Source organism: Ambystoma mexicanum, chromosome 2q (genome assembly GCF_040938575.1).
Source record: "Ambystoma mexicanum isolate Mex_15411 chromosome 2q, UKY_AmexF1_1, whole genome shotgun sequence".
NCBI classification, from domain to species: Eukaryota; Metazoa; Chordata; class Amphibia; order Caudata; family Ambystomatidae; genus Ambystoma; species Ambystoma mexicanum.
The window spans coordinates 1,355,394,791-1,355,409,221 of NC_090924.1; the positions used below are offsets into that span (position 1 = coordinate 1,355,394,791).

At 48.4% G+C, this 14,431-nt stretch overlaps 1 protein-coding gene across 2 annotated transcripts in view; it reads right to left on the reverse strand.

The window, feature by feature from the left end:
- Positions 1–14,431, reverse strand: part of TOPAZ1 (testis and ovary specific TOPAZ 1) — a 2,616,805-nt gene that overhangs the window by 1,043,852 nt on the left and 1,558,522 nt on the right. Inside the window, exon 11 of one of the 2 annotated variants that reach the window (XM_069648828.1) lies at positions 13,536–13,628. The exons of the other annotated variant lie outside the window; for it this stretch is intronic. Within the exon in view, the coding sequence (XP_069504929.1) occupies positions 13,536–13,628 (93 nt within the window). The remainder of the gene's footprint in view (positions 1–13,535; positions 13,629–14,431) is intronic. 2 annotated transcript variants of the gene reach the window in all.

Consider the following 14,431-nt stretch of genomic DNA (forward strand, 5'->3'; position numbering starts at 1 on the left):
CTCACAGGGTTCCCAGGATCTATCTTGGGATCCAAATCCCTTCCAATCGATTAGAAGCTTGCCCCTAGAATACTTGGAATCCAGGATGCCTCTGACTTCGAATTCTGGTTCTCCTTCAACAAGTATGGGCTTTGGTGGTGTCCCAATCCGTGTACCGGGCTGCATTTTAAAAGGGACACATGAAATACCGGATGGATTTGTAGGTTAGGTGGTAAATCTAGTTTGACGGCCGCTGGATTGATAATTGCCTTGATGGTATAAGGCCCTAAGTAACTGGGTTTAAGGTCCGGGTTCCCTTGAAGAAAAGGGCCCACCGCAATTGACGTGAGGACTGGGCTTTAGCTGTTTTAAGATATTGCAGGTTTCGGTGGTCCGTGATAACTGTAATGGTGTGTCTGGCCCTCAGAAGGTAGTGCCGCCAGGCCTTAAAGGCAGATATGATGGCCAAGAGTTATTTGTCAGTGATAGCATAATTAATCTCCAGAGGGGAGAATTTTTTCGACCAGAAGGCCACTGGGTGTAGCTGGCCGGTTTCTGGATCTCTCTGTGAGAGGACAGCTCCCGTTACAATACTGTAAGCATCAGTTTCCACGACAAAAGGGAGATCTGGGCGAGGATGTCACAGGATTGGCGCGGAGGTGAACCTTTTCTTGAGTTCCTGAAAAGCTTTTTCTGCTTCTTCGGTGCAGGCACATTTTTTATTGTTTTTTCGTAACAATACAGTGATCGGGTGTACAACCTGAGAGAAGTCTGGTATGAACCGGCGATAGAAGTTCGCAAAGCCCAACATGCTTTGTACCCCTTTCAATGATGTTGGTGATGGCCATTTCAAAATGGCGTCTACTTTATGCACGTCCATCCTGATTACTCTGGAGTAAGGATAAAACCAAGAAACTCAACTTCAGTGACGTGAAAAAAACACTTTTCAAGCTTTGCATATAAATGATGTTCACGCAGCTTGGTGACCACTGAACAAACGTGCTTGATATGATCTTGTTTTGAGGTTGAGTACACTAAGATATCATCTGTGTACACTAGGGTGTGGACATCAATTCTCTCAAGACGTCATTCATGAAATACTGAAATGCTGCAGCAGCGTTGCATAACCCAAAGGGCATGACTTGATATTCGTACAAACCGTATTTGGTACGGAAAGCAGTTTTCCATTTGTCTCTGCTTCTGACTCGGACCAGGTGGTACGCTCCTCGAAGGTCCAATTTGGTGTAAATCTGGGCATCTTTGACCTGGTCCAGCATTTCAGGGATAAGTGCAAGGGGTAACGGTTCTTCACGGTGATCTGGTTTAATGTGCGGTAGTCAATACAGGTTCTTAAGTCCCCTTCTTTTTTCGGTATGAAGAACAAAGGACTGGCTGCAGGGGACTTTGATGGACGGATGAATCCGTTTGCAAGGTACCGGTCTAAATAAGACTTCAGATGAAGGTTTTCAGGTTCTGTAAGAGCAGAGATTCTGCCGCAAGGGACTTGTGCACCTGGAACAAGGTCAATCTGACAGTTAGAGGGCCTGTGCGGCGGCAGCTTGTTTCCTTGGTCCTTCTGGAATACATCCTGGAAATCGTGGTATTCCTTAGGCAAGGTATTAGTTACTCCCAGGGTTGATGCCGTCGCTCCGGGAGTCGTAGAGATACTGAAGGCAGGTTTCTGTTCCTGATCAGGCTGGGGAGCAGTTGCTGGGGTAGGTTAATTTCCGTGCCCGCCAGTCAAAGGGTTGTGAGCAACTAACCATGGCATCCCTAGTATTAGCCGGAATTGAGGTGCCTTGATGAGATTGAACGAAATATGTTCCCGATATCCGTCCTGGCACAGCAAGATTACCTCGGCTGTGCATTGGGTTACGGGTCTGGAAGCAATTTCTGTCCCATCCACCGTAGTTATCTTGCCCGTAGTTGGCTTGGAACATAGGGGAAGCCCTATCTCTGCTGCCAGGTCTTGATATATATAATTCCCAACTGCTCCGCTGTCGATGTATGCTTCAACAGCATTCATTCTTGACGACCGTTGGTTGCTAATTAAGATCACTGGTATTGCAAAGTGTAAGGTCAGTGACTCTTTCCTCTCACTCGACAAACTGGTTTTCTTGTACTCGAGTTGGGTTGTCTCTTGGTCGAACATACACGGACTGAGGGTCCGTTTTGGAACGGTCTGCTTTTCGGTCTTGCAACCGGTGGTCTAGTTGCACGACCAAATTTATGAATTCAGAACAGTCTCTGGGAGGATCAACCACTTGGGCTAAAACATCTTAATTCGCCTCGTAAGCCCCGATGAAACAACGTGGTTTTTTTGTTTTCAGGCCACCTAGCTTCGGCAACTAATCTGTTGAAAGTAGCAATGTACGTTAACAAGTCCCGATTCCCCTGTCGGAGGGAAAGGAGTTCATCGTCTACTGCTTGTTCTCGGTTATGGCGAGCAAAAAGCTTTTCCATTTCCCTCTGAAACCCCCCAAAGTCATGTAACAAAGGATCATCATGGGTCACCAATGGCACCGACCAATCTGCTACGCTACCACTCAGGTATGATACAATAAAGGCTACCTGAGCTTGGTCATTTGGGAATGCACCAGGCCTGCAAAGAAAGTGAAGGCGACACCGATTCATTAAAGCGGTGTACTTATGTGGGTCGCCTGCAAACCTCTCCGGTGGTGCCAGAGGAACTGTTCCCAGTAACATGATCTGTAACGGAGTGGAGGTAGTGGATGGTATGGTGGGGTTTTACATTGTTGGATTGCTTCCAGGTAGAGGCGTCTGTCCTGCCTGTGATTGCAAGTATTGCCTGCTAATCTCTTCAGTGCGCTCTTTGGTCACTAATAGGTCTCTCTGGAGAGCATTAGTCTCTTGTCGGGCAGAATGAACCCCGGCACGAAGTTCCCCTAACAATTGGGCTAATTAGTCTAATTCTGATGTCTCCATGGCACCCAGGTGGACTGGTTTGGCAGGCTTTGCGTTCTGTTACGCTCACCTGATATCCACGGGGACGCCACCCAGCCGTATGGACACTGGTATCCTTCTCTGCGGTTCCCAGATGTGGCCAGTGGGGGAGGTTCGTGCTGTAATACAGGAGGGCTATGTTCAAGACTGGTCAACTGGGATAATTAGCCTCCCACTACCCGTATGCCTTCAGCCCCTCTGGGGCCTCGCCTCACCTTATTGTTGATTCAGGTGTGCTCTCCGTCCTGCCTTCTTGGCAGGGGTGCATTGTCCTTTGTGGGCGGATGCGATCTAGTTACTTCACTGATGCCGGCCCGTTTGAAGTCTTTCAGGTAGGTCTTATTGTTGTTGTATATTGTTGTTATTCCTGCATGCCTTTCTTGGTTTAATAATGTCTCTTTCTCTTCCTTAGATGTGCGGAAGTCCAGTGTGGTGCATTGGCTGAATTGGGTCTCGCTGGTAACTGATGGCGTGCAATGAGCGCTATGAGGCGGTAAATAGGCGTTATGCGCAGCGCAGTGATGCCTTGTCTTTGCTAACCTGTTTTGTTTTCTTTTCCCATAGATCGCGGTGTTCACCCAGGGTGTGGAATTCCGAGGCGATGCTGGTCGAGGAGCGACCTGCTAGGTAAGCTTTTCGGCACAGTTCGTTATGTTGTGATGTCTCGAATACCTGTTTATTTCCTTTTTGCAGATCCGTCGATCCGGGAGACGTGCTGATCCTAGGAAGCTGTTCGCAGGAGCTGTGGGCAGCTAAAGATGAAAATTGCAGGTAAGATGCTGCTGCTAACAATGTTCCTTTTGTCTCCTTACAGGTGCTTTTTCTCTGAGGTTCGTGGGTATAGCTGGACACGGTGAACGTCACGCTGCAGGATTGCAAAGTAACGCGAAGCGTGTTATCCAAGTCGGGTGTGGTTTAAATAGCTTCAAGAAAGCAGTCCAGGTAAAGTAGTTCCTAGGCTACCACACCCAAGGAGCCAAGCTATGTGGATGCCTCCATGTTGGCTGGCAGCTTCAAAATAAAGTAGTTCCCCAAACACATGTCTTTATTGTGTATGAGCCTGGACTCCAAGAGGGCTGGCTCCAAGAGGGCCTAGGCATTGGATGCCTAGGTTTATTGGAGACCCGAGCCAAGACCTCTCCTGGCCGATGGGCTTGCCAGAGGGGTTTTTGGATGTGGGTCGTGACAGGCGATTGTTTTAAACTCTACTGCTGCCTATGCAATTACCACTTTAGATAGCATTATTGAAAGCAAAAGATTTCCACACAACTCCGCCCAGGCTGCCGAAATAGTTGCCTTGACTAGAGCTTGTGAGATATCCCAAGGGCTCAGCGTTAACATATACACTGACAGTCAGTATGCCTATGGAGTCGCTCACAACTTTGGTAGATTAAGGGCTGAAAGAGGATTTTTAACATCTCATGGTACAAAGATTCAGCATGGTCCCTTGATAGTTCAACTGTTGTCTGCATTAGCCCTTCCCAAACAGCTAGCTATATTGAAATGCGCAGCTCACCAGAGGGTGACTGACGACATTGGAAAATGAAATGCCTTTGCAGACAAAATAGCTAAACAGACTGCTACTGACCCTCAGTCACTGATGTATGTGTATTGCTGACACTGGGGTGATGGAGGAGGGCGTTAGTAGCATGAAAGATACAGGCTGAGGCCCAGAAGGAAGAGATTGAAAGTTGGGCTTTGGGACCTGGCATATTGGACAAGGAAGGATGTTGGGTAGATCGGGAATAACAGAGATGGATGCTGCCCAACGCATAGGTAACATCAATAGATACTATGGCACATGGACCAGCACACATTAATGCGAAGAGCATTTGTAAACACTTCAATGCAGTTTGGAATAACAATAACATCCCCAAAGATGCAGAACAAGTTCAGAGCTGTATGTTTGTTTGTTTGATTATTTATAAGGCGCACCAGACCCGAGGGAATGATTTGCTTACAACATAATATTGGTAAGGGTACACCAGCACCTAAAGGTAGTTTTGGACCTTCCAATATGCCATTCAAAGTAATACACTTTGACTTCATTGAGATGGAGAGATGCAAAACTACAAATATGTGTTGGTAGTGATATGCGCCTTTAGTAAATGGGTCGATGGCTTCCCTCTGAAGGATAACATTGCCATGTACACTGACAAAGTTTGAAGGAGTACTTTCCAAGGTGTTGGTTGCCAAGGGTAATTTGGTTCGATAATGGACCACATTTTATAGTGGCTATAATGCCAGTTTGGTGGATCACAACGGTATTCTTAAGAATAAACTAGAAAAGATATGTGCACACAGCAAATTAAAATGATCCGATGCTTTACCCTTAGCCTTACTATCAATGAGAACGGCAGCACAATCCAGAACTGAACTTTCTCCTTATGAGATAGTCATGGGGAGACCTGCCAATATTTGGAATGCGCCTAGCCCAAAGTTGAACGAGATAGAATAGCCGCTATTAACTTATTATTGTGACCAATTCACTCAAAACCTGCGTTTGATTCACCAACAGGTTCAAACGGCTTTGCCTGAGAAATACAAAGTACCTGGTCACTGCATTCAACTTGGGGACTTTGTTTTGGTGAAGGACTTCAAAAGAAGATCCTGTCTTGCAGCTCGTTGGAAAGGACCATATCAGGTGCTACTGGCTACTCAGACGGCTGTTCGAGTAGATGGAAAATGTCATTGGACACAGGCACACTCCGAGCAAGCTGGGGATGCTGGAGGAAGCACAGAGACCAGGAAGGAAAAGCCAGAACAGAAAGAACCCTGGAGGACCTGGAGGGAGAAAGACTACCCCAACACTGTGCCTGTGAGTACAGGGAAGGCGGCAGTATCGCGAGGGAGCTCTGACTCCAGGGAGCAGCAGCTGGGGCTACCTAGAAGTGCTCAAGTCAGAGCTCCTCCCCCCTGGGCTAGACAATCAAGCCCAGGCCTCTGAGGGGCAGGTGGAAAGACCCTGACCTTAGAAAGATATTCTGTTTAAAACCCTGCAGCTCCCAAAACCGCCTGGATGCCATCTGGGGATGTTGGCGAAATGGGAGCAAAACTCAGGCTGTTGAATTCTGGGATGTGAAGTCCAAAGACAATTTTTGTAAATCACGAGAGGTCCAAGCACTACTGAGAGAAGCCCCCGAGAAGTCAAGAGCAAAGCTGAGCACGAGAAAGGTCAGACCTTTCTGAATGGTTGAAAATTGAATTCAGGAAAACTATGGGGAGCCACAGAGCAGAGGGCAGAACCACAGATCTTAGCCCGGGACTGACTGGTGGGGAGACTGGTGTGGAGCAAAGCAGGAGCTCCCGACAAGGTCTGCTAGGCAGTAGAGGTGAAGGCGAAGTGTCGAGGCTTCAAACCTCTGAACACCCCCCCCCCTATATTGAACTGTGTTTTATCTCCCACCACGGGTGCTTGGAGGCTGCCTAATTTCGTCCCGGGTGAACGACAGTATTGGGTAGGAGCAAGACCGACACCAGAGGCCCCGACCGAATCAAGGCAAAGACTGATAAGGAGGCATAATTCCTTTGAGGAAAACAAAGATGGCCGGTTACCCTCCCGGGTGAATGACAGAGTTTGGGAGGAAGAGAAAGTCAAATATAAAAAGTGATACAATATAACAGAGTGGTCCGGCATAGTGAAAGGGCACAATCAAAGGTCTCTGTTTAACGTACACCGAATGGTGAAAGAAAGTAAACGGCAATCAAAGTGGTCATGCTGAGGAATTTGTAAAATCCCTCGCACATTCGAAAGTCTTCGATTGGAAAAGCCTTTGTGAATGGAAGGTCCGAGCCCAACAGTGGGAGACCTATTATGAATTATGAACCCTGGAAGTTGTGAAATGATAAATCCTGAAGGATTGTGGTGACATTGAATTTTTAAAGAAACTTTGTTTTGCTGAGTATGCCCAAGCATCCTACGAACAAGACACTTGATGCAAACAAGACACTTTTCGTGGAAGGCCCTGGCCCGTGTCCTCAGCTGCATCCTCGTGCCTAAAAGCCAGAGGGGGTTTTAAAGCCTAAGTGTGCCTCGTTGTCCCGTGCTAGAAACGTGGGGAAGGGAGTTTGGTAGCTCAACCACATTAACTTTTCATTTTGAACACTTTTTTCCTTTACATTTGCATCGTCCCGTGCACTCTGTTGTATTAGCATAAGGGCAGGCAATAGGTTTCTTTAGTATAGGCCATCTTATTTTGACGGACACTACTATAACTGGTTTTGTTTATTATTTGGGGGTAGAGCGGGCTCCCATCCTTGGAGTTAGGGCCAGATAGGAGTTTATACAACCCTTGTGTTCAATGAACACCCTTGAACATTGCATCTCTTGTGTTAATCTTCACTTGTGATATAATGCCTCCCTTACACCTGGTAGAACAGCCCCAGCTGCAAAAAGTGTGGGTCCTTCCGGGCTTCAGAGTTCAAATTTGTTTCTTCCTGTAAAACCGCCAAAACCTCCTTTCTCTGAAGAGCAGCAATACCAAGGAATAGACCACTGGGAGAACAATAAATGGAGCAACTCATTTGACACAGTAAATCTAGACCCAACAGGATGACGGGAGTACAAGGGCTCAAAAGAAAGGCATGATCTTCAGACATATGTCCAAGGGTAACAGTCATGGGGCGAGTAACATGATGGGGTATCAGCTTACACCCAATACCAACAGCATTAATAACTTCATTACAACAAATAGCTTGAGAACGTTCAGAACCCGTCAGTGCTGAGAGCACAGCCCCAGCATCAACTAGGCAAGAAACATTCTGTATACCAACAGCACTATCTATGCAAGGGGGATAAGCAGGGCAACAATCTCTCGGACCACTGACTGTCAAATTGTGTGTCCAACCCAACTGGTGATGGTGGCAGCGGGGGAAACACCGGAAGGCTTGCTTTGCCGTCCACTTCAGACACTCTGATTTCTAATGACCAAACTCTTTACAGTAGTTGCTGTGATAAATCTAGTGTGATCATCCCAAAAACCCTGCCATAGGCATCTTCATGTGGCCAGGGAAAGTTAGCCGGTACCTGATCCTGACCCTGGGGTGGTATTATGCGGGCAGATTACATAGGAGGGAACTCATGTCAAGGGGAATGGGAGCCCGTTCAAGATAATTTCCCCAATAATCGTCAAGCCTTAATGGGTTATTGTGAGATTGACAATGTTGATTTAAAAACAAACCAGAGCATTATGGACATCAGGTCCCATAATGCCCTTAGTACTGAGACGAGGAAGAGGGGATCAGAGTTAAGGAAGTGTTATGAGCTGTCTTGTTGTTTTAATGTAAAACACCTGAGCTGGGACTTTCAGGTGCGAGCAGCAGCAGGGAGAAGCAGAAGATGATGGCGTTGTAGAGGCAGCAGGACACTGTAGGAGATGTGGCAGAGGTCGGGACAACGTGGCCAGGCAGAGGACGCACAGCGAGAAGCAGTGCTTAAGCAAACCACGCCAAGCTTCCAGCACGCCGTGAACTGCTCCGATATTGCATTCACACCAGAAAGTGTGCAGAGCTGAGAGAGCTCCATTGAATACTTGATGAGTCTGTGACCACAGTGAGGATCTCCCCGGGGATCTGGTGTAGCAGGAGATAGCCGCCAGATGTCCGAGGAGTCCTTACCCTCAGGAGGGGTAATCTTCTGTGACCGGCACCACGTAGCAAACCATTTCCACATATGGCTGTAGCACTTCAAAGTCGACGACGGCCTTGGCAAGGACCTCCCTGCAGTCCGCTGGCAACTCAACCTTCAAACACTAAGGCTGCAGGAGCCAAGCCTTCAGGTTCAGCAATCCTGGTTCGTGATAAAGGATTGCGCCTCCCTCTCTGGGGAGAAGATCCAGAACCACTGGCAACTTGACTGGAGTTGTCGCTGACAGGCAGAGAAGGTCCTGATACCAAATTTGTCTCTGCCACACCGGGGCCATGACCATCATCTTGCATTGGCAACGGAGGCAACGCATACAGAAACAGTCCTTCCCATGGGAAGGAGAATAGGTCCCCCAAACTCCTGGGTTGGTGGAACCTGCTGGCAAACTTCTGGCATTTGGAGTTCGCCACTGACTCAAACAGATCGATCTGGGGACTGCCCCATTTGACGAACAGGTGGTCCACCTGATCCTGACAGAGCTCCCACTCGTGTCTTCAATGGTGTTATTGACTCCCACCAGATGAAGAGAGAAGAGGAACATCCCCCGACCGACAGCCCAGCACCACAAGTCCTAGGCCTTGTTGGAGAGCACCGGGAATAGAGTGCCCCCTCCTGCTTCCTGATGTAGAACATGGTGGCGTTGTCGGTGAAGATCCCCTCCACCTTGCCTTTCAGAGACGATAGGAGCGACTTGAGGGCTCAGAATACCGCCCGTAGCTCTAGGATGTTAATATACAGATACTTCTCCTCTGGTAGTCACAGGCCTCTGGCGTGCAGACGTCTGGTGTGCGCTTTCCATCCTTCCAGGGAGGCATCCGTGGTCACCATCTCCTGGTACGAGGGGGTGGGGGCTTGAAATCATATGCCTTGGGCAATGTGGGAGCGGACCCGCCACCACTCTATCGCCTGTCGGAACTCCTTGTTGAGAGGGATCTTGTTTGTGAAACTTCTGGACATCTGTATCCTACAGGCATCCAGCAATTCTTGGAAGGATCGCATCTGCAACCTGCAAAGATGGACGAGGTTAATGCAGGACATCATGCACAGTAACGACTTGATGGTTCGCATGTGGCTGTCTTCGCCAGCAACAGTCGTTGCTCATTTCCTTGAATGACTGCTAGTCTCTCCTTCCAAGGGGGATGCCAGGCAAGACACTGTTGAGTCCGGCACCGAGGAACAGCACGTTCTGCAATGGTGTTAAGCAGGACTTGGGATAGTTGACGGTGAATCCCAGATTCGTCAATATTCGGACGGTCTCCTTTGTGTGTTTGTCGGCCAGTTCCCACAAGTGGGCGCGTATCAGCCAGTCGTCCAGGTAGGTGTATACGTGTATGCCCTGTAGACGTAGATGGGCTGCCACCGGTACCAGGCATTTTATGAACACCCAAGCCGAATGGTAGGGCCTTGAACTGGTAGTGCTATCCCTGCACCACGAAGCATAGACATTTCTGATGTTTTTTGTGAATGGGGACATGGAAAAAGGTGTCCTCCAGGTCCGACGACGTCAAGAAATCCCCTTTCTCCATTTGGCACAGCACATGCTGCAACATGACCATCCTGAATTCTTGGGACGTCAAGCATTTGTTCAGACGTCATAAGTCCAGAATGGGTCTCCAGCCCCCTGTCTTTCTGACTAGAAAGGATCTGGAATAGACTCTGGAGCCATAGGGGAACTAGCTTGATCGCCCCTTGCGGAGAACCGGTGGGAAACTAGGAAATCTGCGTTTGAACTCCAAGGTGTGCCCCTGGCCGAGAACATCCAGCACCCATCTGTTGGTGGTGATCTTTCTACACTCGCTGACTTACCTTGTCAGCCAGCCGCCCACTGGGGTGCAGCAGCGGGGGCCGAAGTCTTGGACGGTTCAGTCTTGCTTGGACTCCGGCGAAGCTGTCGTCGCAACTGTAGGCCTCGGAGCGGCCTCTGTAGGCTTCTTGCATCGAGGACCAGGAAGGCTGTCTACAAGATCTTGAGAAACCTTTTGATGACCTGCTAGATTTTCCCCTGGAGGAGCAAAAAGAAGAAGAGCGGAGCTGCCCTAGAGCGCAGAGGGAATCGTCCGTCTCCGTATCCGTCTTTATGGCATGGAGGAACGACCTTCCCAAACAGATTCTCCCCGTCAAAAGGCATGTTCACAACTTTCGCCTGGACCTCCAGCATGAAGTTAGTGGCCGTCATTCATTCCTGTCGATGAAGGCAGAAATCGTTCCCCATCTGACGGAAACCTGTTGTCAGCGACGTCCACTGCCACCGTGATGGCATGGTCGGATGCCATTTCTTCCTGGAAGAGGGCGAGGGCTTCCATCTTCTTATCGTTGTGGAGGAACTCCAGAATCGGTCCTATCTTGTACCACAATTGCCTGTCATACCTGGCTACGATCACCAGGGCGTTGGCAGCCTTGATTGTGGATGCTGCTGTGTAAATCACTTTCTTCCCCATGGCATCCATCCTTTTCCCCTCGGTGTCCGGAGGGACAGACGATTAATACGGCTTGGCCATCCGTTTTCTCGAAGCAGCCGACACCACAGAGTATGGGGATGGCTGGGACCTCCGGCACTTGGGTGTGGAGTCCGGCACCCAATACTTCTTCTCCAGCCTGTCACTCTTGGCTGGAGCCGTGCAAGGGTTCTTGACAAGGGCCAGGCCCTCTTCCCAAATATCGCCCAGAAAAGGCACCGCCATGATAGTCTTCCTTTTGGCTTCTTGCCTTTGATACAAGAAGCCCTCCTCCTTGGTTTCCTCTGGTACCAGCTGGACGAGCTCTGACGTTCACGGAGTGGAATGTTCCCACCTCGTCTGATGGAGAATCCCCATGAGGAGCATCCAAATGTGGCGATTCATTATCCCCGGGACGACGTCTTCATCCTCATCTGTAGTCGTGGCCTTATCCGTCCCCGCTGGGGGATTTGGAATGAAGCTTCCTCTTTTTCTCATGCCGTTGGTCAGGGACCTGGGGTGCTGCAGGTACCAGTGCTGTGGACATCCCCATCTGGATCTCCGGCGACAAGGTGTGGAGAGTCGATAGAATGTCTAAGGAAATGTCCCTCGGCTGAGACTGTAGAGAATGAAAACTATACCCTGCACCATCGTCGTCCTGGACCGTATGTATGGACACTTGATCCTAGTCATCCATGGAGGAAACCTCAATAGTTTGAACGGTGACCTGGGAGGCCTGTTTCGGGGCCTCCTCGTCCCACCCTCCCCCTGAGGGGCCTGGGTCAGCGCCTTAACCACTACTAGGGAGCCCGCAGCCTTCACCAATGCTTCTGCTCTGGTGTCGCGCCGTGGGGGAAGGGACACTTTTTTGCATCGCAGAAGCCACCCTTGTAGGATCAGTGCCCGCAGCTGTCGTGCCAGTGGTAGCCTCGACGAAGTCGTTGACAAAGACTTCGACTTTGCCGGTTGAGCCTGCTTGGGCTGCACAGCCTTCTTCTACTACACCCTTGGCTTATCGGATCCCTCCCGTAGCTTTGCCGCGGTGGATGACTTCCTCTTCGCAGAGGAGCTTGATGGTAGGCTGGCTATGGAGGCAGAGGGGGTTTCGTTGATCACGCCCTATCAACTTTGGGAACCGCGTCAGTGGTGAACACAGTGGACTCGGACTTGCAGATCTTAGTCTTATCTTGGACTCCCCACGGATGGGGCGCCCCCAAAGGACTTAAGACCGCTCCTCGGACCGGCCGGTCCTGGATGAGGCATGACCCTGGTCGGTGCACAGGTCAGGGGCCTTGTTCGAGTTGAGACATGCGCCAGCCTACTGTGCCAGTCTTTCGTCGTCTTAGAAAAACCTTGGCATATCAACACTCTACCTCCTTATGGTTCGGGTGTAGGCAGTAGAGGCATTGCAGGTGCTTTTCTACAAACACATTCTGTAGGCAGCATTTGGTGCATGGCCTGAAGAGGGACCTTCCCTCCTGCTCCTCCAACATGGTCGGAGGGCGAGATGTAGGCCCAAGATGACCTTCTAGAATCTTCAATGAATATTCGTCTTTGAGGGGCGCAGAATTTCACTGACAACGGGTCCCCATTGCCGGGAAAAGAGCACACAGGCTCTTTGGAACAAAAATGTTACTTTTCTCATCGAAAAAGCAAATAATCGTACAAATAGCTCAGAGAGCAAACTCGAGGACTTCCAACACTGAAGCGTGATGTAAAAAGATGAGGATGGCTGCTAGAGGCGGGGCTTAAGGAGAGGACTGTCATTGTATGGGGGCAGTATGACGCAAAGGACAGTGATTGGTTTATAGAAATACAGTTTTAAAGTGAAACTGTTATATATTTTACTGAGGATTCATGAGCATGTGAATCCATGCCAGACCCTATGCTCGAGAAAGCGCAGTACTAAACATCCATCATAACACTTATAAATAGTTCTACTAGCACAAAACATGTTCCACTAATTGAAAAGTGCAGAAATCATCTATAGGAGTGCAGTATACAGACAAGTTAAACACATGCTAGATAGGGTGGATCAAAAAATGGCCTACAGGAGGGAATAAAGGAACCACAGTATAGGAAACATAGGGTAGATTGAGGTGATACCGCAATACATTAAAAATACTTTGGAACTCTTCACACAATGGGAAAAAAGAGGGTTTAGCAAACCAAATCAGTGGGTATCAGAGTGTGTTTGTAAACTGAAAGCCACAAGTTTGAATCACACTGGATCCATTTCAGTCGTACATCCTTCCTTGTACAAACGGCCAACAATTAAATAAGAATAGCAGACATCATTTCCTAAGGATAATTCATAAGTGTCCAGGTAAATTAATACATACACCTATAGTGAAATGTAAAAATGCTGAGGGAATAGGTCATTACTGCTGCATAACAGGTTTCGATTCCAAACAATGCATACTTTCAGTTAAAAAAACACCCAATAAGTACAAATATAAGAAAAATGTCAGCAACATGACATGCCACGGAAAACATGGAATGAAAAATCCTACCTTACAAAATAGATCAACTAAACTTGGTATGGCTTTTCTTGCATTGTTAGCGGACACGTGGTCTATGACTTTCAAGAAAACTTCAGCAGAGGGCTGTAAAAAAACAAGACAACAATATATATACATATCTGGAAATATGGATGCATAGGAGTGCACATGTCAAAATAGGCTTATGGTATGCGCCATCTGAGATTAATAACTTGTCAGGAAATCTGTGTTAACTTGAAAACACGTCTGCATCTGCAGTGAATCACACCTACGTTCACTGATGCTTCTTAATCCCAAATCTTTGCCGCCACCCACCCTTCATGCTCCAACACTCTATGCTGGTGTCAGACTGTGGTAATACATACATCGGAGACCTTAACGAGTTCTGGCCCATTGTTTTCTTTCTAAAGAACATAAAACCACATCCACTAAATGTGTGTTGAAGAGTCTTGATCGAGTTAAAGACAGTTTACATATTATTGCATCTCTCTCTGACAGATACAAAGGGTGAAAAAGTAGAGCGAAATCAGGATAAGTAAAAATAAATGTGTTAAGATTTTATCAATTAACCATTTTTATACATACTAAACAGAATGAGTCAGGATGTTGTCAAATTTTAAATATGGGGTCTGGGTGATGGTGTTTTCAAGTGTAAGGCCATTCCCCCAGTATCAGTGGTGCCCCCACCACCACACTTCATCAAGAAAGCGCGACTTGAAGTCGATCCGCGCAGCTATACGCGGCATCTACCCTCATCCGGCGTGCTGCTGCACAGCAAGGGTGTGAGTAATTGATCCTGCCTCCCCTGCCATCCGAAATTAGCTGCCTGAACCGACCGCAACGCGCGGTGAATCTGCCCAGTGGATCCACTTAAATGAATTGCCTGTACCTAAGATGGCGGGCGCCAC